This window comes from Hypanus sabinus, chromosome 2, assembly GCF_030144855.1.
Source record: "Hypanus sabinus isolate sHypSab1 chromosome 2, sHypSab1.hap1, whole genome shotgun sequence".
Lineage (NCBI taxonomy): Eukaryota > Metazoa > Chordata > Chondrichthyes > Myliobatiformes > Dasyatidae > Hypanus > Hypanus sabinus.
The window spans coordinates 55,585,575-55,608,733 of NC_082707.1; the positions used below are offsets into that span (position 1 = coordinate 55,585,575).

The 23,159-nt window shown below is 34.9% G+C and overlaps 1 protein-coding gene across 10 annotated transcripts in view; it reads right to left on the minus strand.

The window, feature by feature from the left end:
- LOC132378911 (coiled-coil domain-containing protein 150-like) overlaps positions 1–23,159 on the minus strand; it is a 148,858-nt gene that overhangs the window by 119,054 nt on the left and 6,645 nt on the right. For 9 of the 10 annotated variants that reach the window (XM_059946269.1, XM_059946241.1, XM_059946263.1 and 6 more), the window contains 3 exons: positions 17,540–17,709; positions 12,914–12,982; positions 11,319–11,435 (listed from right to left, as the gene is read on the minus strand). In XM_059946269.1, the coding sequence (XP_059802252.1) occupies positions 11,319–11,435; positions 12,914–12,982; positions 17,540–17,709 (356 nt within the window). The remainder of the gene's footprint in view (positions 1–11,318; positions 11,436–12,913; positions 12,983–17,539; positions 17,710–23,159) is intronic. The other variant, XM_059946299.1, reaches the window with a different exon arrangement.

A 23,159-nucleotide genomic window follows, 5' to 3' on the forward strand; every position in this document is an offset into this window, starting at 1 on the left:
ACGACTTCCAAATCGTTCTGCATCAGTTATTAGCTACTTTTTGACCGACTTTGGGTTGATTGAATTATGGAGGCATTTACACCCTGATAACAGAGAATATTCTTTTTTTTCACGTTTATAAAAAAATTCGAGGATTGATTATACTATAGTTGATCCCCATCTTTTGTCTAATGTTAAAAACTGTGAAAATGACGATAATTCTATATCTGATCATGCGCCTTTGAGTTTGTCCTTTGAATCTGACGACGTCATTTTTTGCCGTCCACCGTGGCGCATGTCTCAGACTTTATTGCAAAACTCTGACTTTATCAGTTTTATCGAAAGCCAGATAAAAGAATTTTTTCTTTTTAATGATATAGGAGGTATGTCTAAATGAATTATATGGGATACATTCAAAGCATTTTTACGTGGTCAGATTATTTCTTATTCAACTAAACTTAAAAAACAGACAAAAGCAGAATTAGATAAAATTTCAAAACATGTTAAAGATTTAGATAATATCTATGCGACTTCCCCTAATATTGACTTATTTTTAAAAAGAGTGGAACTTCAATCACAATATAACCTGGTGATTCTTTTATATATATCCTTTATATATGGAGTGTTCTTCAGCTGACATGGGGGTAGAATTAGTCTTATTCTTTCCTTTTTTAAGTCATATTTTGGCTTTTTCTCTTTTTCTTGGGGGATGGGGGGATGGTCTGTTTCCTAATTCTATTTTTTTTGCATCAGTTTGTGTTAGTTTTTTCATTTGGACTGTTTTTGAACTTCAAATATGTCTGTGTTGTCGTCATTTCCGGGTCTTCTCTTTACTTTTGTTCCTCTTCCGGGTGCATGAGTTTACAAGTTGGTTAACCCTTTCGATACCAAAGAGTTGATTTTAGAATTATGACTCAGACCATTAATTTTGTGTCTTGGAATACTAATGGTTTAAATCATCCAATTAAATGAAAGAAGATTTTCAAAGTATTCCAAAGACTTAATGCTCATATCATTTTTGTACAAGAAACTCATGTGAGGAAGGAGGACAAATTTCGTTTTTTTAGATTTTGGCGGGGTCAACAGTATCACACAAATTCGAACGCTAAAGTAAAAGGAGTTTCAATTTTTATGGACTCCTCTATTCCATTTGTTCAACATGTTATTTTTTCGGATCCGAATGGTAGATTTTTGTTAATTATGGGTTTACTTTGTAATAAAAAGGTTGCTTTGGTTAATGTTTACGCTCCAAATGTGGATTGTCCTGACCTTTTTAAGTCCTTATTTATCTCTTTACCCAATCTAAATGAATATAAGTTAATAATGGGTGATGACTTTAATTGCTGTTTAAATCCTTTGATGGATAAATCTTTAACTATTCAGACTTTGCCTAATAAGTCGGCCACTTGCATTAACTCTTTTTTGACTGACAATGGAGTTTTTGATGTTTGGAGATTTCGGCATCCTAAAGACAAAGAGTTTTCTTTTTTCTCACATTTTTATCACTCTTATTCGAGAATTGATTATTTTTTGTAGACTCTTGTTTTATTCCAATGGTAATCGGTTGTAACTATGATATTATAGCTATCTCTGATCATGCTCCATTATTACTTTCTATGAAATTTACGGATACAGCTTCTAATGCCAGACAATGGCGATTTGACTCTACCTTATTGCAAGACTCAGACTTTATAAATTTATGGAGGAGCAGATCGACTTCTTCTTTTCTACTAATTCTACAGATGATATCTCCTGCAGAACACTTTGGGACACTTTTAAAGCGTATATACGTGGACAGATTATTTCTTATTCTGTTGGTTTGAGGAAACGTACTAAGACGGAAACTCTTTTATTGGTTGAGAAAATTAAAGAGATTGATAAGAAATATTCGATTGCTCCTAGTAAGGAGCTTTACAAACAACGGGTTGAACTTCAAATGGAACATAGTTTATTACTTACATCCTTGATTGAAAATCAATTAATGAAAACTAGATCTGATTTTTATATACATAGTGATAAATCTGGTAAACTGTTAGCTAGTCAATTGAAGAATGCTTTGGTTAAATGTCAAATCACTAAGATTTGTCAGCAGAATGGGAATTTGACAGTTAGTCATGATGAGATAAATAAGGCATTTCAAGACTTCTATACCTCCCTGTATCAATCTGAATTTCCTCAAGATCATAATACCATGTCTGAATTTCTTGGGAAATTAAATTTTCCAAGATTATCATCTGATGATCTTTCAATATTGGATACTCCTATTACGGATGTAGAAATTAAAGGGGCTATTTCCTCAATGAATTCTGGGAAAGCACCAGGTCCAGATGGTTATACAGTTGAATTTTTAAAAAAATTTTCCGCTACTCTTTCCCCTTGGTTATGTAAGGTTTTTGAGGAAGCTATTAGATTGGGGAATTTGCCACAATCTTTTTATAGAGCTTCCATTTCTCTAATATTGAAGAAAGATAAAGACTCTACTAACTGTGCTTCCTATAGATCAATATCTTTATTGAATGTAGACTCCAAGATTTTTTCCAAGTTACTGGCATCTAGATTGGAGAAGGTATTACCCAAAATTATTAAATTATTTCTGAAGATCAAACCGGTTTTATTAAAAATCGCTATTCTTTTTTTAACATTAGGAGATTGTTGAATATTGTTTATACTCCCTCACATGACACTTCAGAATGCGGGATTTCATTAGATGCGGAGAAAGCATTTGATAGAGTTGAATGGCCTTACTTATTTAATGTGTTGGAGAAGTTTAATTTTAGTCCGATATTTATATCATGGATTAAACTGATTTATCATACTCCAGTAGCCTCAGTGTTTACCAATAATCAAAGATCTCCCTTTTTTCGCCTATTTCGGGGCACTAGACAAGGATGTCCTCTTAGTCCATTACTATTTAACATTGCCTTAGAACCTTTGGCAATTGCCATCAGACAATCACAGGATATTTTGGGTATTAATCATGGGACAGACATTCATAAGTTATCTTTGTATGCAGATGATTTATTACTATTCATTTCTAACCTGGAGAAATCCATCCCAGCAGTTTTATCATTACTGGTTCAATTTAGTGAGTTTTCTGGGTATGTTAATTCTTAAGAAAAGTGAATTGTTTCCTTTGAATAAACAGGTCCCAATTTATGGAAATTTACCTTTTAAATTAGTTAATGATTCTTTTATTTATTTAGGGAACAAAATCACAAAAAACCATAAAGATTTATTTAGATTTAATTTTTTACCCTTAATTGATTAGATTAAAGGTTTGTTTACTAAGTGGTCACCATTATCTTTATCCCTAATAGGTAGGATTAATGCTATTAAGATGGTTATTTTACCTAAGTTTTTATATATTTTTCAAGCGATACCAATTTTTATTCCGAAATCTTTTTTTACTAATGTTGATTCAAAAATTTCTTCATATATATGGCAGAATAAAAATCCCAGGTTAGGTAAAATATATTTACAGAAGACAAAAAAGGAAGGCGGGTTAGCATTACCTAATTTCAGATTTTATTATTGGGCAGTTAATATTAGATACTTGTTATGCTGGTTGAAAGATGGGGGTGGATCTTTCGGCCCTCGTTGGGTGAGTTTAGAAATTAAATCTGTATCAGCTTATGCTTTGGGTTCTATTTTAGGGACTTCTCTCCCTTTTGCTCTTTCTAAATTGCCAAAACGAATTGACAACCCGATAGTTAAACATACTTTATGTATATGGTTTCAATTTCGGAGATTTTTTGGGTTGACTCAATTCGTTTTAAATAGTCCTATTGTATCTAATTGTTTTTTCCACCCTTCCATTATAGATCAAGCTTATTCGGCTTGGAAAACTAAGGGATTACTAAGATTTTCTGATTTATTTTTGGACAATTGTTTTATGTCTTTTGAGCAATTATCCAACAAATATAACTTGCCTAGATTTCATTTTTTTAGATATTTACAGATTAGACATTTTTTAAGTTCTGTACTCCCTACGTTTCCAAATTTTGTGCCTTCAGATATTTTGGAGAGTTTATTTGAATTAGACCCTTTTCAAAAAGGGCTTATTTCAAAACTTTATAATATAATTATGAAGATACATTCAGAACTCCTTTATAAGACCAAAAAGGATTGGGAAAGAGAGCTTAACTTTATTATTTCTAGTGAGAATTGGGATAGAATTCTTCAATTAGTTAATACATCATCGATATGTGCCAAACATTCATTAATACAATTTAAGGTCATACATAGGACCCATATGTCCAAGGATAAATTAGCTCATTTTTACTCTCATATTAGTCCTATCTGTGATAGATGTCTATCTGAAATCGCGTCTTTAACTCATATGTTTTGGTCTTGTCCATTTTTAGAAAAATATTGGAAAGATATTTTTGATATTATTTCTGCAGTTTTGAATATTGATTTTCAACCTCATCCTATTACCGCAATTTTTGGTTTACCAATGTTAGACTCACTGCATTTATCTTCTTCTGCCCGTCGAATGATTGCATTTCTAACTCTGATGGCTAGAAGATCTATATTGTTGAATTGGAAGGAAATTAATCCTCCCACTGTATTTAATTGGTTCTCTCAAACTATGTTATGTTTAAATTTAGAAAAAATTAAAAGTGGTGTTTTTGAGACTTCTATTAAATTTGAAAAGATATGGAGGCCATTTATTCAACATTTTCATATGATGTAATATGACCCTGTTCCAAGTTCGTTTGATTTCCCAGCTTTTAGCTTATGTATGTTGAGAGGACCGGAAGTGACGGCATTGATGAATATTTATTCTTGTGAGATATTATAAACAGCCCGTTTTTTTTCTCTCTTTTTTTTGTTTCTTTTTTCTTCTATATTAGTTATTAGTTATTAGATTAGTAGATTAGCTAGTTTTGCATTATATTTTTTTCTTTCTTTTTTCTGTTTTTTTTATATCATATATTATGAAATATTTAGACTTACCATGTTCATACATATATTGCATGGCTTATGTCTTGGTAAACTCATTTATATTGTAACTATTGTTTATGTTTTTTTCATATGTAATGGAATTTGTATGTTTGTAATTTCTTTATCAATGTATCATTTGTATTCTGTCCATATTACTAATAATAATAAAAAGATTTAGAAAGAAAACAATATAACCTATTATTAACTCATCCAATTGAAGGTTATCTACTTAAGTTAAAGAGCCAATTTTATATGTTTGGAGATAAAAATAATAAACTATTTGCATCTCAATTAATATCAGCTGGAGCCAAGAGGAAAATTTTGAAAATTCGTAGAAAAGATGGTACCCTGGCTCGGGATTACTAAGAAATTAATAAGATTTTTATACAGAACTTTATAAATCTCAATGTCCAGTAGAGTCTTCTGAAATGAATGCTTTTTTACAAAAAGATTGCTTTTCCTAAAATTTCTGCTGAGGATCAAAAAACTCTTGATGCCCCAATTACTGAATCCGAAATTCATAAAGCTATTTTTTTCAATGCAATCTGGTAAGGCCCCAGGACTTGATGGTTATCTTGTAGAATTTTTATAAAAAATTTGGAAAATTGCTTTCTACATATATGTTGGAGATGTTTAAAGAATCTTTTGTGAAAAGTAATTTACCCTCTACTTTTTATGAAGCTTCTATTTCTTTAATTCTCAAAAAGGATAAAGATCCTACTGATTGTGCCTCATACAGACCGATTTCATTATTGAATGTTGATGCTAAGATTCTCTCAAAGATAATGGCCAATCGGTTGGAGAGTATTTTGGGTAAAATCATTTTTAAAGATCAAACAGGCTTTATAAAGGGTCATTATTCTTTCTCAAATGTTCAGAGATTATTTAACATTATATATTCGCCTTCTTCTAAAACTCCACAATGCATTGTATCTTTGGATGCTGAAAAAGCATTTGATCGAGTCGAATGGAAATATTTATTTAATGTTTTAGAAAAATTTGGTTTTGGTATTAATTTTGATAATTGGATTAAAATGATATATAAAGCTCCAATTGCTACTGATGTCACTAATAACTGTAGCTCTCCTTTTTTTCAGCTATCACAGGGGACAAGACAAGGTTTCCATTAACTCCTTTGTTATTTAACTTAATATTAGAACCCCTTGCTATTCCTCTTCGTGAAGCTGAAGATATTCATGGGATTTTTGTGAATGAGTCCATGCACAAGATCTCTCTTTACGTTGATGATTTATTGGTGTGTATATATATCTAAGCCTGAAGAATCTTTTCCTGCTTTGCTAAAATTATTTGATAAATTTGAAGACTTTTCAGGATATAAAATAAATTTTAGTAAAAGTGAATTACTTCCTTTAAATAAATTTGTCTCTATATATGATAATATTCCTTTTAAAGTTACTGATACTTATATTTAGGTGTTACAATTACTAAAAAATATAAGAATCTTTAGAAAGCCAATTTTCCTCCTTTAGTGGACTCTATGAAATATTCCTTTAGTAGATGGAGACGAGTTACATTTTCACTTGTTGGTCGTATTCATGTAGTTAAAATGATGATTTTACCAACATTTTTATATTTATTTCAGAATATTCCTGTTTTTTGACTGAAGTTTTTTGATCGGATTGATTCTATTATTCTATCTTTTATTTGGGATAATAAAAGACCAAGAATTGGTAAATGTCATTTGCAAAAGTTGAAAAAGGACAGAGGTCTTGCTTTGCCTAATCTAAGAATGTATTATTGGACTGTTAATTTGCAGTATATGCCCCTTTGGTTATATTGGGGTGATAGGAATGATCGGCCAATTTGGCTAGACTTGGAACTGAGAGCTGTGAAACAGTTTTATTTAACTCCGTTACTAGGAGTTGCTCTACCTATACAATTAGCTAAAGTTGCTAATTTAAACCTATATCCTGTGGTTAAGCACTCTTTACAAATTTGGATCCAGTTCCGTAATTTTTTTAATCTTAAAAAATTTAAACTTTGTAGTATAATTTATCGTAATTACTTTTTTAAAACTTCTTGGAGTGAACCAATTTTTTTACTTTGGAAAAATAAAGGTATTAATTCTTTTTTGGATTTATTTAAAGAAGGCAGATTGATGTCTTTTGAACAATTAGTCGGTAAGTATTCTCTCTCGCATATTCACACTTTTTACAATATCTTCAAGTTAGACATTTTTTACAAAAATATTTAAGTAATTTTCCTTACATATTGGAGGCTGACTTGTTAGATACTATTATGAATATGAACCCTTCATTGAAAGGTTCTGTTGGAAGAATTTATAATTTATTATTACAATGGGATAAGCATCCTTTACTTAAGATTAAACAGGACTGGGAGAAGGAACTCAATTTGACTTTTATATGGGAGGATTGGACACGGATTCTGAAGAGGGTTAACTCTTCTTCAATCTGTGCTAGTCATTCACTGATTCAATTTAAAATTGTACATTGTTACCATTTGACAAAGGAGAGACTTTCTAAAATATTTCCCAATGTTGACAAGTATTGTGATAGATGTAAAACTGAGATAGCTACACTGACACATATGTTCTGGTCATGTTCTATATTAAAACAGTTTTGGAAGTCAGTCTTTTCAACAATTTCTAAAGCACTCAGAATCAATTTACAACTTAATAAATTGACTGTGCTTTTTGAAATAATTCCTCAAAATATCCATGCTATTTTTGTGTCTGACCAACATGTTATTGCGTTTGTTACATTAATAGCGAGGAAGGCCATCTTGTTGAAATGGGAGGATATATCAGCTCCAACTTTGTCACAACGGTTCTCTCAAGTGATGCTGTGTCTTAGTTTGGAGAAAATTAGAAGTCGAACCTTTGAACCTTTATTTGATTTTGAGAAGAGAGGGGGCCCATTTGCTCGTTATTATCATTTCAGTTAACTGATAGATTTCCTTCACGATCTAAATGTAAATTTTTTTTGATATATCTTTTTTTCTTGTTGGCGGTTTGATGTTTATTTTTAGAAACTTTTGTATAACTCGGCTCCAGGGTTGTACCTCCAATGGGTTTCTTTTTTTTTCCTCATTTTTCTTGCTTAGTAGGGTTTTTTTATTCACAAAATTTTCAATCCCTAAGATAATTTCCTCTTTTATGAGGCATTGTAGTGTTGTACTTCGATGTACTTCTGCTATTTTTGAATAATAATAGTAATTAAAAGATTTGAAAAGAACATAAGAGATGTAATTTTTAATTTGAAACCTGTTCATAATGGCTCAATATCTTATATTTATGGTCTGTTGTTGGGATTGAGAATGGCTCCTTAAGATAAAATTAAAAAAGATTGGGAAAAGGATTTACAGACTTCATTAGCTGATCAGACCTGGAGGGCTATTTTCAAAATGGTTAATTCTTCTTCATTATGTGCTCGTTAATCCCTCCTACAATTTAAAGAGGTACATAGGGCTCATATGTCTAAAGACAAGCTCTCTCGTTTTCTTGCAGATATATCTCCTTATTGTGACAGATGTAATAATGGAGAGGCTTCATTAATTTATATGTTTTGGTCATGTTAGAGCCTTGGAAAAATATTGGAAAGATGTATTTCAAACTTTTTCTGTACTTATTAAAGTTAATTTTAAGCCAATCCTTTGACTGCCTTATTTGATATTGTTGAGGAAAGAGCTATAATTCTGGAGCCTTCTCATTTGCGGGTACTGGCTTTTATTTCTTTTGTGGCTAGGAGGACAATCTTGCTTCAGTGGAAGGAGGTTGCTCAATGGTTATGCAATGTTATGTCATGTTTAAGTTTACAGAAGATTTGTTGTTCGATTTTTGATTCTAACCAAGATTTTCAAACGCTATGGGGACCCTTTCTGAACTATTTTAAAAATCTTTGAATTGTTATTGTTATTAAAAATATATACCTGCATTATTATTATATAACACTATACGGTAAAGTACTCTTTTTTCTCTCTCTTTTTTTCCCAACTAGCTTTGTCTTGGTAGTGGGTGTAGATTTTTTATAATATAATTAACTATATTATTGTATTTCATAATTCAATTTATTTTATTTGATTGAACATGAATATGGGATACTGTAATTGCATCAGTGTGATTTATATAAATATAGTGCACTTTCTGGTATCTTATTTTACCTTAGAATAAGTAACCTTATGAATTCTGTATGCGTGTTTATGAAATTTAATAAAAATATTGGAAAAAGAAAAAAAAGGATAAAGTGAGAATAATGGAGCATGTGAAAGGCCTTGCCCTGATGAAAGCTACAATTATTACTAAGCAATGCAGTGTTTTAATTATTGAAATACATATGTCTCTTAAGTGTTTTGTATACATAGAAAGGTAAAATATATACTATATACTAAGACAAACGTTTGACTAACTGACGCTAAATAATACCAGATGTATCTGTTCCGACTTACGTACAAATCCGACTTAAAGACAACTCAGGAATGGAACTCATTTGTAACCTGGGTACTGCCTGTACCTCGCACGTATTAGAAAATTTAAGAAAAGTTTTGACTTCCCTGGCTATGTAGTAATCTTGAACAGTCAGTTGTAGAACCCATTTAATCTTTGTAAGAAAAACAATAAATATCAAACGAGTGCTACAATACACAGTTGATCCCCTCCTTTCAGTTTACTGCCCAGGCAGCAAATTTGAATGGCTATTCCAAAGGCACTGTGAATATAAACTATGATGATTCAGAGAAAAGTGGGTTTGCAAAATCAGATAGCTCCTGAAAACAGGCGCAGATTTTAACAACTGCTCAGGCACTAATCTATGTTCGACAACACATGACCTGGAAGACACTGAAAAATAACACAGCACAGAAGAGAATGGTTTTACAGTTTTCCACATCTGGACAGGTGATCTTGTTTAAGAAGGTGCAAAATAAAACAGTAACAACCAGGGACCAGAAAGTCTGAGAGAAATATAGAATATAAAGATTGTGAGCAGATGGAATTCACAGTCAATGTTTGGAAACAAGATCTAATCAACTGGATATGTTGCAGAAATAAGTACAATGGTCTCACATGCATTTTCTAAAGCTCATGTACATTTTAATGCATCTCAACATCTGAATCACCAAATGCACAAGTCTCAAACTCTACATACTTTGCCAACAACTTGATCTGCCACTTTCTTAATTTTTCCCTCATCTATTTCTACCTATAGCCCACCTAGCCTCTATCCCCCCACTCTACCCCTACCTTCCTCTCTCCTTGGTCCAACTATCACCAACCAGCCATCTTACTCCCATTCTTCTCCACTCTTTTAGAAAATATCTTCCCTCCTCAGTCTCAGGCCTGATGCAGGGTCTCAACAATTCCTCTTCCCCAACAGATGCTCAGCCTGCTGAGTTCCTCCAGTAATTTACTTTTGCTTCAGATTCCAGCACCTGCAGTCTCTAAAATGGTATTAATAAGTGGCTTGCTAGGCCATTCAAAAGGATTTAAGAGTCAACTATATGGACTGTCATATTTTACATATTGTACTGGTCTGATTGGATTAGATTGGCAGGTTTTAGCTTCTATAGTGATCCATGTGGGTTTTAACAACAACTGAGAATTTTGTGGTATTCTTTAAGATGATTACTTGTTGTTTTTCCAATTCCTTGATTATTAACTGATTTTAAATTCCACATCCATCATGTATTATTATCCCAGTGGTTAAACTTCTAGCCACAATTAGAGGTGCTGCCTGGATGCCATGAATATTATAAATGAATAGATACCAGCTAAGCAAATAGGTAGTGGTATGCCTTTCCACTGCAGTACATTTTCAGAATTGACATATGGCAACTGCAAAATGACTTGTTTTGAGTCAATGGCATGGAGGATTGTGTAACTTTTGTGAAACTGCACTTGTTCTCCCAACTGCTCTTTCACAAGAGAGGGAAATAGAGTGAGCTCTCATAAAATAAAAAATTCTGTGGCCTCCCCTATGCAACAGTAAATTGGGAAGACTGAGATTTGGAATAATCTCAGTTCCAGCCTGAAAGGAACCACTGACAAAAATATATTCCCATTGTCAACTTGACAGCATTGGCAAACCAGTCTTTGGCGTGCAGTTGTGGCACAAAACAGGGGATAAATTTCATTGTAAATGCTTTTATTGAAGCACAAGTTCTAAGTTATGCAGTAAATGCAATATAACAAAATGGGCTCTACATGGCTTTTAAAAAAGCAAGAGGTGGAGGGCTGTTAGTGACCAGTTTTAATAAGTATCTTAAGATTTGACATAGAATTTTCAATATAACCTTTGTTACTTGTCCCAGAGGTGAAATAACTGTAATTAATGAACTACAAATACAAAACCAAAAACTGAATAAAACAAAAACAGATTTTTATCAATAGGTCTTCAAACGAGGAGCAAATTCTGCACCTGCTTTCGTTCAACCTCCACTACTTTATCCAACTCCTGCACACGTTGTAACAGATGAACATGGGATTCTTCCAAAGACTTTCGGAGATTTATTTCCTGGTCCAGATCTTGCATCACCTGAAAAACAGTATAGATAACACAATTTAAATTTTTACTGTTTAAAATCAAGAGATACACTGTAATATTATCCAGTGGCAAAGTGTCATCCTTACCCCATGATTTATAAAATATTGAAATATAATATTTTATTTGAAAGTTCTTTTTTCATAATGAAAATTGGTAGCAATAATATTATTCAAAAACACAAGAATAAGGATAGCATAATCAAAGCATACAAGTGGTACTTAAGCTACCTTTTGTTCTGAAGCAATTAGCATCATCTGTAATAATCCCTTAAAAAATCCACAATTTCCATATCATGAACTGGAATACTGCATCCCTTACTAGACCTTTGCAAGACCTGACAGAAACGTCAGGGACAACAGAGTGGCACAGCTAGTAGAACTGCTGCCTGGGGACTGTTAGTGTGGAGTTTGCATGTGCTCTATGAGCCAGTAAGATGTTTTCTCTGATTTCTTCTCACATCCCAAAGACACACAGTTGGCGGGTTAATTGGCGATTGTAAATTGCCCCTAAGTGAATGAATTCTGGAGCAGCTGTTCAAAATGTAAGCATAAGTGAAAATGGAATTAATGTAGGATTAGTCAGAATGAGTAACTGATGTGGACTCAGTGAGCCAAATAACTTGTTTATGTGCCTGTAGCCAGCCCTGGCCAAGTAAGGAGATCTAGCATTAATAAAACTTACAAAAAAAAGTGTGGATAAATGGAACTTCAGGATTCAGTAGCATTATTCAAATAAACACAGTGCACACACTTAACAACTTTACAATCGGCGAACTAGAATATTCCTCATGGCTCAACAAGAACACAGTAGTTACATGGAATGGGCTGCTGGCGACGATGATGGAGGTGGATACGATAGGGTCTTTTAGGAAACTCCTGGATAGGTACATGGAGCTTAGAAAACTACAGGGCTATGGGTAACCTTAGGTAACTTCTTAGGTAAGGACATGTTCAGTACAGCTTTGTGGGCCGAAGGGCCAGTATTGTGCTGTCAGTTTTCTGTTTCTATATGTTGCTGAAGCTAGTTACCGAAGCCAATAAATTACTACAGTCACACCACCAGCTTTGCATCCATTTTCAATGGAAGTTCAAAATTGACTCTTATTTAATACAAGACTGATGGGGAAGATAAAATACCTTCTGTATGTACAGTTCCTATCAATTTTAATTATAATTGAGTGATTAAAACAAAATGCTCAGAGAGAAATTCAGCAAATCAGGCAGCACTTATGGTGAGAGAAACAGAGTAAGTTTGAGAGTAAGGACCTTTCGGACCTGCTGAGTATTTACAGGATTTTTTGTTTTTGTTTTACAGTCACAGGTTCTACAGATTTTTAAAATCCAATTACTACACAATGCAGAGTCAATTTAAGTTGCAAAGTATATCCTTACTACTTTATAGCTTTATCATTATCATAATCAATGAAACAGACAAGGATTGTATTACTTTGATGGGTTTTGTGACCTAACCTCTTGCATTTTTTGGCTCATTCTGTTATTTGTTGCTTTAAGTTCTTCTGCCGCCATTGCCATATTTGTCTAGAATAAAGAAAACATGACATGATCAAATACTGAAACAAACATTCTGCCTGCAGAAGCATCATTGCTAGAATCTCTAAGAAGTTTATGTATGTTCAAATTCATGTATCATTGAATATACATCATCTACATGGAGTGGAGAAATGGGCTCTGATGGAGCTTTTAATGTATATTAAGATTTTGTTTACAACCATAGACAAAGCAATTTATAAAAGGCTACAAAACATCAAGGTACATTAAAATAATTGTGTTTATCTTTGGCTTCTCCTTCAGCTCACTCATCTTCCACTTTTTTTGATATGTTTATTGAAAATTTAAAACTTATTACTTCTATGTTAAATTACTTTTACCTTTACAATTCATGTACCTGAAACAGCATGTTCACTTTGTTTGCCTATCTTCTGAGATGACGTTAAACATTAGAAAAAACAGATTAATAACAACATACGAAAACAGGCCTATTGACAGGTCACTCAACACCACCCCACCCTACTTCCACCACCGGCACCATCACCATCATCTCCCAAACCTGTCCTAGCATTAAATATGATCATGGCTGACTTGGTGCAGGCCTCAATTCCTCTTCTATGTCAGTTCCCAATAACCTTCAATTCCTTGATATTTCAAAATATGCCTACTTCCTTTCAGTTGTCCCGTCTCCACATACGTCTAAGAAAGAGGCTTCCATTATTCACTACATTCTGCAAGAGAAAGCTCCTACCAAATTAAGCTTTAAATGGCTGCCCTCTAATCTTGTCACAATATCCCCATATACAAGATTCCTCAAACAATGGAAACTTCCCAATATCTACTCTGTCATGCCACCACATGATGTTATATCTTTCAGTAAGATCACCTGTCTCCATTATTAATCATTTTTTAAATATATATGATAGGAGAACACACTCGGATGAGGAATCATCTTTGTATTCCCTCAAAATGGTTGAATTTTGGAATTTTCCTACATTGAATACAGCATATTTAAACATGTTTCTACTATTACTTGCTATCCCTGTCCTTATACGTGGCAGGAGATTGCCAGACTGAGAGTACTTACACCACAGGAAACAGTCTTAGATAGAGGGACCATCCTTTAAGCACAAATGAGGAGGAATTTCTTTAGCCAGAGGATAGTGAATCTGTGGAATTCATTGTCACAGAGGGATGTGAAGGCCAAGTCATTGGGTATATTTAAAGTGGAGGCTGATAGGTTCCTGATTAGTCAGGGCATCAAAGGCAGGAGAATGGAGTTGAGAGGGGTTATAAATCAGCCATGATGAAATGGCAAAATGGCTTGATGGGCTGAATGGCCTAATTCTGCCTCTATGTCTTATGGTCTTATGTTTTCTTAGCCCCCATGCACCAGTAGTGGAGTAAATAAATGTTTGGAGTATGAATAGTGCATCAATCAAGTGGACTATGTTGCCTTGATTATGTTGAGCTTATACTCCAAAAGAAATTGAACAGTTTTCGATCACACAGCTAACCTGTGGCTTTTCAGTGGTAGAAAGGGTCTGAGGAATCAGATTAGTCAGAATACAGAACACCTATGCTTTGAATTGCTCTTTGAAGATTTATGTAATTGGTCCAGTCATGTTTATAGTCAAATGTGACCCCCAGAGCGGGACTCAATGATGGTTGGTAAAGGTGTTGATTATCAAAGATAGGTGGTTAAACTTATTTTTGCTAGTGCTGGAATTGCAAATATTACTTGCTATCTATTAACTCATGACTGAATATTATTAAGCTCTCACTGCACATAGGTATTGGCTGTTCCATTTTTCTAAGAGTGAAAAGAATTGCACAGGATGCGATTATTAGCAAAACATTTCCTGTTTTGACTTTATTATAGAAGGAAGATCATTAATTAACAATCTGAAGGTTAATTAACAATCTGAGCCTCGAACTTTGCATTGAGGAACTTCTGCCACATATGCCAGGTAGTTGATCTGATTGACTTCAAATGGTAACTGGTTGGAATACTTGGGGCATCAGAAGGATACCAAGAGAGATGACTTACTTAGTGTTTTTGGAGTTCAAAAAATGTAGATTGCCATGAAACATTAAAAAAAAAGATCTGTAAGAGCATTCATAAGTACATAAAACAAAATTACTTTTCCTGTAAAGGAAAACAGATTTTTTACAGATAGTACAGACAAGAAATATAATAGGAAATTAGAAGGAAATACTGTTCATCTGTCTGCAAGGAAGACACACAAAAGCTGCAAGATGTATTCGAGAATCTCATGAGTACAACTGAATGAAGAAACTAAACATTAGATGAAAGTCATACTAGAGAAGTTGGTGAGTTTCAAAACTGACAAGTCTCAAGGATCTGATGATGTGTACTTCAGAGGTTTGAAAGAGGTAGTTTTAAAGGTAGTGGATGGTCTGGTAATCAGCTTCCAAGATTCCACAGGCTGTTGATTTGTCCCAGTGGATTAGCAAATAATAAATGTGACCCTACTGTTTAAAAAAGGAGAGAGAAAAAAAGAACTACCAACCTGTTTTCCTAACATCACAGGAAGGCAAATGTTAGAATATCAGAATCAGGTTTATTATCAACGGCATGTAATGTGAAATTTGTTAATTTAGCAGCAACAGTTCAATGCAATACATAACGCAGAAGAAAAAAAATAATAAATAAGTCAATTACAGTATATATATATTGAATAGATTAAAAATCATACAAAAATCAGAAATACAAAAGTGAGGTAGTGTCCAAGGATTCAATGTCCATTTAGGAAATGGATAGCAGAGGGGAAGAAGCTGTTCCTGAATCACTGAGTGTGTGCCTTCAGGCTTTTGTACCTCCTACCTGATGGTAACAGTAAGAAAAGGGCATGCCCTGGGTGCTGGAGGTCCTTAATAATGGACACTGCCTTTCTGAGACACCGCTCCCTGAAGATGTCCTGGGTATTTTGTATGCTAGTACCCAAGATGGAACTAGCTAGATATACAACCCTCTGCAGCTTCTTTTGGCCCTGTACAGTAGCACCCCCCCCCCCCCCACACACACATATTAGACAGTGATGAAACCTGTCAGAATGCTCTCCACAGTACATCTATAAAAGTTTTTGAGTGTATTTGTTGACATGCCAAATCTTTTCAAACTCCTAATAGCTGCTGTATTGCCTTCTTTATAACTGCATCGATATGTTGGGACCAGGCTAGATCCGAGATCTTGACACCCAGGAACTAGAAATTGCTCACTCTTTCCACTTCTGATCCCTCTACGAGGATTGGTATGTATTCCTTCATCTTACCCTTCCTGAAGTCCACAATCAGCTCTTTCATCTTACTGATGTTGAATGCCAGGTTGTTTCTGTGGCACCACTACTCCACTAGTTGGCATATTTCACTCCTGTACGCCCTCTCGTCACCACCTGGGATTCTACCAACAATGGTTGTATCATCAGCAAATTTATAGATGGTATTTGAGCTATGCTATCCATACTGTCATTTGTATATAGAGAGTAGAACAGTTGGCTAAGCACACACCCCTGAGGTGTGCCAGTGTTGATCGTCAGCGAGGAGGATATGTTATCACCAATCCGCACAGATTGTGTTCGTCCAGTTAGGAAGTCAAGGATCCAATTGCAGAGGGAGGTACAGAGGTGCAGGTTCTGCAACTTCTCAGTCAGGATTGTGGGAATGATGCTATTAAATGCTTAACTATAGTCGATGAACAGCATCCTGACATAGGTGTTTGTGTTGTCCAAGTGGCCTAAAGCCAAGTAGAGAGCCATTGAGATTGCATCTGTCATTGACCTATTGTGGCAATAGGCAAATTGCAATGGGTCCAGGTCATTGAAACTCATTGAAACTGACCAAATTCTTAAAGGTCCAAATGGACAAAATGCTGAAAGGATGTTTCCCCTGAGTGAGATATCTAAAACTTGGAATGCATTTTGAAATAAAAGAATGGGATAGGAAAAAATTCTTAACATACAGAGTAGGGAACATTTGGAACTTAACAATTAGTACGGACTAGTGTTTTTTTTTGCTAGTGTTTGGATGTTTATAAGACATTCAAATGCATTTAAATTATTCAACGATTTTGACAGTTGGTAAACCAGAGGTTTTAATCAGTTACTACAACCAGAAATCTGAATAGATCAAAGCCAGCTTTATGGACCAAGCTGCTACACAGATGTCTGCTCAGAAGCAGAAAATGCAAGGATTAAAAACAAATGGCAACTGTGTCATGTTTTTTTCACAGCTACTTTTTTAGAAATGGTGTGAATGATGGGAGTCAATCCTGTGGAAATTTTACTTCGTTTTGTTTGAATAATGTGTAAAGTTCAGCAATATTTTCCAATTATAGTGAAAGATCTCAAAATGACTGTGGCAATAAATTGCTGGTCAAGACCACTTTGAGACTTATGGTGCCAAAGTAACACTTCTTTTAAATGCTGTTGCAAGAGATATTCCAGCAAAGCTTATTCTATAACTATAAGTATAATAGCATTTTTTAATCTATAGCTAATTAAATAGATATAAGGGCCCACTAAAGTTGCAATGCTTTATAATAGGTGATATAAACCAACTGCATACCTTAGTTGTTGTGGTTATTTCCAGAGCAGCACTCAGCCTGTCTATTTCTTCCTGAGCTGCTGCTTTTTCTTCACTAGCTTCATTCAGCTGCTGTCTGAAATGAATAATTTCCCTCTGTAATTTCTTTATTTCTTGAATATGCTCTTCCTGCATTGCAGCTAGCTGGTCCACTGCAATAATGATGAAATGAAGATAGTAATGTATTTAGAATCTTTGTGTTCATTTTTAAATTGCCATCCTGTTAATAGCTACATAAGACAAAAATTCATCAGCCAGTTTTTTACTGATGCAGAGAAGCTGAGACTTGTTATCTGCATGAATCACAATCATTGTAGTTCATCAGGAATATAATGCAGAATAATGTTTTGATTGGTTCCAACAAATTACCAAAATGGGAGAACTTGTTTTCTGAATTATGAAACATCTGAATGAATGATTGAACTTTGTGAATAACATTTGTTTACTTATGTTACTAAATGAAAGATGAAGGACACCCCTAAAATGCAAAGATATTCATTAAATTTGTCATTAATTGCCCTATAGGGCACCATAGGAATCGATGGACTATGACCAAATACTGGGCAATTGTCAAAATAAGACATTAGCAGCTACATCCTTAGAAAGCAAATCAACAAACTGAATATAATGACTATCAGAGCTTCTGGAATACTAAATGCTTCGATTGCACTTTTTTCCAATAATATTTAGGTATTGAGAAAAATACTATAGAAAAATAAGAACAGGAGTAAGCCGTTTAGCCACTAAAGCTTGTTTTGCCATTCAGTAAATTCATGAATTAACACATTCACATTTTTCCCTGATCTCTAACAAAGCGAATCCTTTAACAAAATTTAAAGTCAATAATTGATTTTGTTGTCAATTACCACTTGCAGAAGGGAGTTCAAAACTTCTACCATCCTCTGCTTTGATAAGTGTTTCTTAACTTCACTTATGAAAGATCGATCTTTAAATTTTAATCCTCTAGTCCAGACACCTCAGCTATCAGTTTCCTTTTATCAATGCCTTCATTTATTTCTATCATCTTGAAAACATTAATAAATCACCCAGTAACTTCAGTATTGCAATGAAAACACTGGTTATTTATGTAATTTCTCCTTCTGGGGGTCACAGGAGGATGTGTAAGGAAAGTAGATCAAAGAAAGCGAAGATACTTCTCACTGAGATTCTAAGTGCTGTATGAATTAATTACACCTTATAAATAAAATTTACAGACGATATAATAAAAGATAGAAGCAGGAGCAATCCTTTCAAAACTGTTTGCTATTTAAAATCGTCACTGACTCTATAACTTAAGTGCACTTGTTTGACCAATTCCTCTATCTGTAGCTCCCTATATATCCATAAACTTATCTCAGCTTCAAATGTAATCAGTAGCTGAGTATCCATTGTCCTTGAAAGCAGAGAACTACAAAAGTATACAACCCCTAAGTAAAGATTCGCTTATTCAGATCAGTTATCAATGATTGTTCCCTTATTGAAACTATGCCATGTGGTTGTAGAATCTCTAGCTTGAAGAATCAGCCTCTTTGTTTCTATCTTTATCAAACCCTCTCAGAATTTTGGTTGCCACCTCCGAGTTTAGACCATACTTAATCAATCTTCTTCACAGGTATCTTTGCTCCATTAACTCCAGTGATTAATAAACAAAACGAAGTATCACCAAAACCCTGCACCAACTCAGCAACACTTTTCCATTTTTGTACTCCAATTCCCTTCCAAAAAAGGTCAATGTACCAGTTATTTTTCAATTTCTTACAGTACCCATAAGATTAGTTTATGCATCTGATGAATCAGCTTCTGAGCCCCAACATTTACTAGTTCTTATCGTTTAAGCTTTCTATTTTATACATTATTGCTGTGAAAGAGCCAAACCTCACACTCCACTGATCTTATATCCAAGTAATTAACTTGTCTGAATCACTTTGTAGACTCAGTATCTATTTCGCAGTTCAAAGAGGCTGTTGCTGATATGAGAAGCAAATGGAAACTAAAGGTCACCGCTTCATGGTATGCCATGGGAACCAATATCAGGAAAATACTAAGAGGAACCTGTGGAATTCTCTACACAGAACACAGCAGAGATATGTCATCAGCTATATTCAAAAAGGAGGTAGAAATATTTCTTGATGTTAAAATGATAAAGGAATATGAGAGAAAGTTAAAAAACAGTACTGAAGCAGCTGGTCAATTGTATTCAGACTGAATGGTGAGACAAGGTTAATTGTTCCTACTTTCTATGTTTTCTTTAACACTGCTTATTTAGACTTTCTTTTGTATATTGTATGCAAATTTGGCTTTCTTACCCGAGAAAAGATATTAAAGGCATGAAAGAAACCCAAAAACAAAAGATTGCTAAACTGGTTCCTGGAAAACTGTACAGATGTATGAAGAAAGACTGGTCGGTTAGATCTAAATTGTAAAGAGATAAAAGAATGAGGGATAACATAAAAGTAAATAAACTTCCAAAAAGACTAAGCACACAAGATGCAGGGAGGATGCTCCTGATGACTGGAGAGTCCAGATCAATGGTCACAGCCTCAATATATGAGATAAACAAACTGGAAATGAATTCAGGAGAAATGTCTTCAATCAAAGGATGGTGAACTTGAGGAATCCTTCACCACTTGACAACTACAGCCAAGTCACTAAATATGATCAAGGAGGTACAGTACTGTGCAAAAGTTGTAGGCACCCTTGATTTTTTATATCAATTTTGTTTTTGATTTTTTTTGTCTTCAGCATTAGTGTGTCAGTAGAAAAGAGCAAATTTTAGATTTACAAACATTCATTTTTCAACAAATTAAATGTTAGAGAATGTTTTGGCATTTCGTTAAAGAATGTGATTTATTAACTAATACAAATTTTTGAATAAAAACCAGTTTACTTTGGAAGTACATAGCCCAGTGCATGATTAAATAAAGATAGTGAACAGGTGCTAATGAACATGACATAATAAGTTGAATGAACTGAACTAATTAACTGAAACAGAAATGGCTGTAGAAGGAATCACTAGGCAAGCGACAACCAAACTAAAAGGTGAGGGTGTGGCAGATGTGACAACTTAACCTACAAATCATCAATTCTTGCACCATGGCAAGAGGGAACATATCAACAAGACACAAGGTGATCATCCTACAACAGCAGATCTCTCCCATGCAAAAATTTCACCACAGACAAGAGTTTCAAGATGTGCTGTCCAAGCTCTTCTGGACAAACACAAAGAAACGGGCAAGGTTGAGGACCACAAACAGAGTGGTTGGCCATGGAAACAGAGTGCAGCAGATGAGAGATACATCAAACTGACATTCCTTCTAAATTCAAAGAAGTACAATCACCTCTGAACACATAGAAACCACTGGAACCCAGATATACTCCTCTATAGTGCAGAGAAGTCATGTTACAAGTGGCCTTGGTGGAAAAGTTGATACCAAAAAGCCTAAGTGGAAACAAAGCTAAGAGAGATGCCTACATACAGAAACACAAGGACTGAGGTGCTGAACATTGGCAGTAAGTGTCCTGGATTGACAAGTCAAAATTTGAAATTTTTGGTTTAATTGGGAAACAGTTTGACCATAGAAGAGCTGGAGAGTGCCACATGGATGAGTGTCTGCAGCCAACAGTAAAACATGGTGCAGTTATGTTACAGGTTTGGGGCTGCATTTCTATAAATGGACCATTAGACCATAAGATATAGGAGCAAAATTAGGCCATTTGGCCCATCAAGTCTGCTCCACCATTCAATCATGGCTGATCCTTTCTTTCTCCTCCTCAACCTCAATCAAGAACCTATTAATCTCTGCTTTAAATACACCCAATGACCTGGCAACCACAGCTGCACATGGCAACAAATTCCACAAATTCACCACCCTCTGGTGAAAGAAATTTCTCTGTATCTCTGTTTTGAATGGACACCCCTCTATCCTGAGGCTGTGCACTCTTGTCCTAGACGCTCCCACTATGGGAAACTTCTTTCCGCATTTATTCTATCTAGGCCTTTCCACAGTGAAAAGGTTTCAATGAGATTCCCCCCTCATTCTTCTAAATTCCATCAAGTACAGACCCAAAGCCATCAAATGTTCCTCGTATGATAACCCTTTCATTCTGGAATCATCCTTGTGAACCACCTCTGGACCTTCTCCAATGCCAGCACATGTTTTCTAAGATGAGGGCTCTAAAACTGTTCACAATACTCAAGATGAGGCCTTATACAGCCTCAGCATCAAATCCTTGCACTTGTATTCTAGGACTCTTGAAATGAATGCTAACAGTGCATTTGCCTTCTTCACCACCGACTCAACCTGTAAGTTAACCTTTCGGGTGTTCTGCACAAGGACTCCCAAGTCCCTCTACATCTCAGATTTTTGGATTTTCTCCCCATTTAGAAAATGGTCTGCACATTTATTTCTACTGCCAAAGTGCATGACGATGCACTTTCCAATATTATAATTCATTTGCCACTTCCTTGCCCATTTTCATAATCTGTCCAAGTCCTTCTGCATCCTGCCTGTTTCTTTAACACTACCTGCCCTCCACCAATCTTCATATCATCTTCAAATCTGGCAACAAAACCATCTACTTCATCATCTAAATCATTTATATACAGCATAAAAAGAAGTGGTCCCAACACCGACCCCTGCAGAATACCACTAGTTATTGACAGTGAACCAGACAAGGATCCTTTTATTCCCACTTACCGCCTTCTTCCAATCAACCAACGCTCTAACCACGTCAGTAACTTCCCTGTAATACCAGATGCTCTCAACTTGGTAAGCAGCCTCATGCGTGGCACTTTGACAAAGGCCTTCTGAAAATCCAAATATACAACATCCACTGCATCCCTTTTATCTATCCTACCTGTAATCTCTTCAAAGAATTCCAACAGGTTTGTCAGGCAGGATTTTCCCTTAAGGAAACTGTGCTGACTTTGTCCTATCTTGTTCTATGTCACCAACTACTCCAACCCCTCATCCTTAACAATTGACTCTAACATCTTCCCAACCACAGGTCAGGCTAACTGGTCTATAATTTCTTTTCTGCTCTCTCCCTCCTTTGTTAAAGAGTGGAGTGACATTTGCAATTTTCCAGTCCTCTGGCACCATGCCAGAGTCCAATTTTTGAAAGATCATTGCTAATGGCATCGCAATTTCTAATGCTACCTCTTTCACCCTAGGGTGCAATTCCTCTGGTCTGGATGACTTATGTACCTTTATTCTTTCAGCTTTTTGACACCTTCTGTCTTGCAACAGTAACTTCACCCCCTTCTCTTCCTTTGCACACTAAAACATCTGGCATACTGCTAGTGTCTTCCAGTGAAAACTGATGCAAAATACTCACTCATCTGCCATCTCCTTGTCCCGTTATTATTTCTCCTGCCTCATTTTCTAGCAGACCTATATCCATCCTCTTCTCTCTTATTTTTATGTATTTGAAAAAGCTTTTACCATCCACTTTGATATTATTTGCTAGCTTGCTTTCATATTTCATGTTTTCCCTTCTAATGATTCTTTTAGTTGCTCTCTGTAGGTTTTGAAATACTTCCCAATCTTTCTTGTATCCCCTCTCTTTTGTTTTTACATTGTCAGCCTTTGTCAGACACTGT